Genomic DNA, 2,892 nt, shown 5'->3' with positions numbered 1-2,892 from the left:
TTCTGTGGGAAGTAATATTATTGTACTGTTAAGGTGTTGTTTCTTCAAAGTGCATTTTGCTTAATGCTGTCACATGATAGATTTGCAAGATGGGCTTGTAAAGGTTGAGTCTTCATAGAGAAGCCCCAGTGAATGGGATCAAAGCCAGTTACTTCATGGAAAGGTTCAGAAACCTGTAAGATTATTCAAGTTTTTCCCTTCCCACTTCTGCTTTTAATTGAGGATAACATGAATAATTAACCTGCATATCTAAACAGCAAGTAAAGGCTATTAACTATTCTCTTCTGCTTATTTTCTGTGAAAAGGAATGCAGGGGCAAAGATAGGACTGACTGAAGGACCTTATTGGGGCATAAAGCAGGTTCTGTATTGAAAAGCACTCTCTGTGTAGCTAGGTATGGGCATATTGCATTTCTGTCTTAACCCAGCATTTTGTCTGGACCTCAACCCTTTATGATGCAGACTCTAGGGAACTGACTGTGTTAAAATCTGGAACATCCCTTTCAGACTTGAAACTTGATTTTCAGGTGACAGTGTGTTCCTTGGTTTGTAACATGATGTACAGTTTCAAATACCATGCTCCTTTCTCAGAGGTGGAGGTCAATCTTCTGCCTTATCTGCTGTGGCAATACTTTCTATCAAGTTTCCTATTTTGTTTATACTTTACAGTGAAAGCACAGACTGAAATCTTTTAGTGTTTGAAGAAAGGCTGTGCTTTATTTTGTGGTTGCACAGCAGCATGCATACTTTTAGTGCTCTTACCTGTGGGACCAAGCACAGAAGCCATCAGAGGTATTGTGAGCTGTGGAGAATGAGAACAGGTCTTCAAGAAAACATCCTTTCTACCCTTATACTGCATTTAGGGTTTCTCTTCCTTTTCTGCTTGACTGTGTGGCAGTGATGCAGCCTCCTGTTGGCATCCACAAGCTGAGCTCTGCTCTGAGTTCTCTGATCCTGGTGCAGAATAAGGACTGCTTTCATGGACTTAACCTTTTTAGTGTTGGGTGTAGGTGTTTGTCTGTTGAAGGACTCCAAAAGAAGAGAATCATTGCTGTCAGGGATGCTGTAGAACTGTCATGCCCCAGACAAATCTTCTCCTCACATCTTTAAATTTCTTAAGTCAACTGTGTCTAAAATGTGGTAGATGAACAGGGGTTGGCACCTGCAGACTTCAGTATATGTGCTGTGCTTCTGCATATTTTTTTCCTTTGAATTTGTAGACATTGATAACAATTTAGTTCTGTTTCTGTAGACTGAAAGTAGCTTTAATCTGACACTGCTGATTACAAAAATGCTTTAGTCTTTATGACTGTGATGTTCAATATGCAGTTTATGCCATTATTGCTTGTCTTTGGGTCAGTGAGAGTAGAAAACAGTTCTTACAATTTTTGTAGTAATTTTAAAAAAAGTTAATTTGTCTCAGAATATCCTGGATGTGGCATTAGTTATTTAAACATGAGTTTTATTGCATGTAATGTACTGTAATATTTACATGTTACTTTGTCTCTTGCAGATCTAGAAATGGCAATTGCATATTGGAATTTAGTCTTATCAGGAAGATTTAAATTTCTAGATCTTTGGAATAAATTTTTGTTGGTAAGTATGTACCCTGTTCTTTTCTGACTGTCAGTCTGGCTTGTAGGCTGTGTGCTTACAGTAAAGGAAAAAGCAAGATGTCTGAATACTCCCTTCAAACTTTTTCCTTTTGAAAACTGATAGAAAATTGAATCAAGCCACATTAAACCTTCTCTATATCATTTTCTAACAGAGAAGAATTCAATAAAAAGTAGCAAAGCAATAGAGCATTCTGCTTGTTTGCTCCTGTGTCCTACTACTTATAAAAGCTTCTGTATGAAAGGAAGCCATGGCTGTAGATGGAACCTGTGTTGTCTTTTTTCTCAAGACAACTGTGATTTTCAGCCATGTGTTTTACTCTGCTTTGCCTTTTGAAGTGTTAATGCATAAATTCAAGTTTTTTTAAAAAGTCAATTCTGTCATGACTGACTTAACCTGAGAGCCTTCTCTTTTTAAGCACAAGTTCTTGTCTGAGTAATTATTTTGACTCAGTTTTTAGGTAACAGTTGTGTTGATCATCAACTTCATTTTGATGCAGATTTTTGAAATGCATCATAGAATGGTTTGGGTTGGAAGGGACCTTCAAGATCATCTAGTTCCAACCCCCCTGCCATGGGTAGGGACACCTCCCAGTAGACCAGATTCTCTAAGTCCACATCCAGCCTGGTCTTAAACACATCCAATGATATATTACTTGAGGGTATTACTGCAAGAAATGCACGTGGTGTGTTATGGTGGGGGAGAGAATAGCTGGAGAGAGGCTGAGATGGTGGATCCAGAAGGCACTCTGGGAGTGAGACAAGTGCAGGTGCAACTGGAACCAACAAGTTGAAAGAGACTTGGTAAGGAAAAAAGGGCTCAAGTTGAAATAGCAGACTGCCAACCCCTGGCTGCACAGTTTCAAAGCCTGGAAGGGCTGCCTTTAAATAGAAGTATAAACTGTTTGGCTTATTCTTCTCCATAAGAAGTCAGGAACACATACCTTAAAAGCAGAGCAGAAGAAATGAAGCAACTATCAAAAACTTCTTACACTTGTTTTCTTCTTTAGTTGTGATCTATTTTGTAGCTTGCTTTGGAAGCCCTGAACTTATTTTTAAAAAAAAAATACATGTAAAATGTATTTCTGCATATGACAATATAAAATACCACTGTGGAAATGGAAAAGTTTGAACAGTACCCTATTTCCTCCTTTATAGGAACATCATAAAAGATCAATTCCAAAAGATACTTGGAATCTTTTGTTAGACTTTGGAAATATGATTGCAGATGATATGTCCAACTATGATGAAGAAGGTAAGCAGTACTTGAAGATCTTCCA

The 2,892-nt window shown here is 38.0% G+C and overlaps 1 protein-coding gene across 1 annotated transcript in view; it reads left to right on the top strand.

Moving 5' to 3' along the window:
- The first annotated feature begins 1,497 nt into the window (after positions 1-1,497).
- Positions 1,498-2,892, top strand: part of LOC103770626 (DCN1-like protein 2) — a 3,228-nt gene continuing 1,833 nt past the window's right edge. Inside the window, exons 1-2 of the mRNA XM_008937895.1 lie at positions 1,498-1,595; positions 2,771-2,867. Of these exons, the coding sequence (XP_008936143.1) occupies positions 1,521-1,595; positions 2,771-2,867 (172 nt within the window). The 5' untranslated portion in view covers positions 1,498-1,520. The remainder of the gene's footprint in view (positions 1,596-2,770; positions 2,868-2,892) is intronic.

The sequence above is a fragment of the Merops nubicus genome, unplaced genomic scaffold (assembly GCF_000691845.1).
Source record: "Merops nubicus isolate BGI_N331 unplaced genomic scaffold, ASM69184v1 scaffold15533, whole genome shotgun sequence".
NCBI lineage: Eukaryota > Metazoa > Chordata > Aves > Coraciiformes > Meropidae > Merops > Merops nubicus.
The sequence above is the reverse complement of the archived record's forward strand: the minus strand, read 5'-3'. Positions and strand labels throughout refer to the sequence as shown.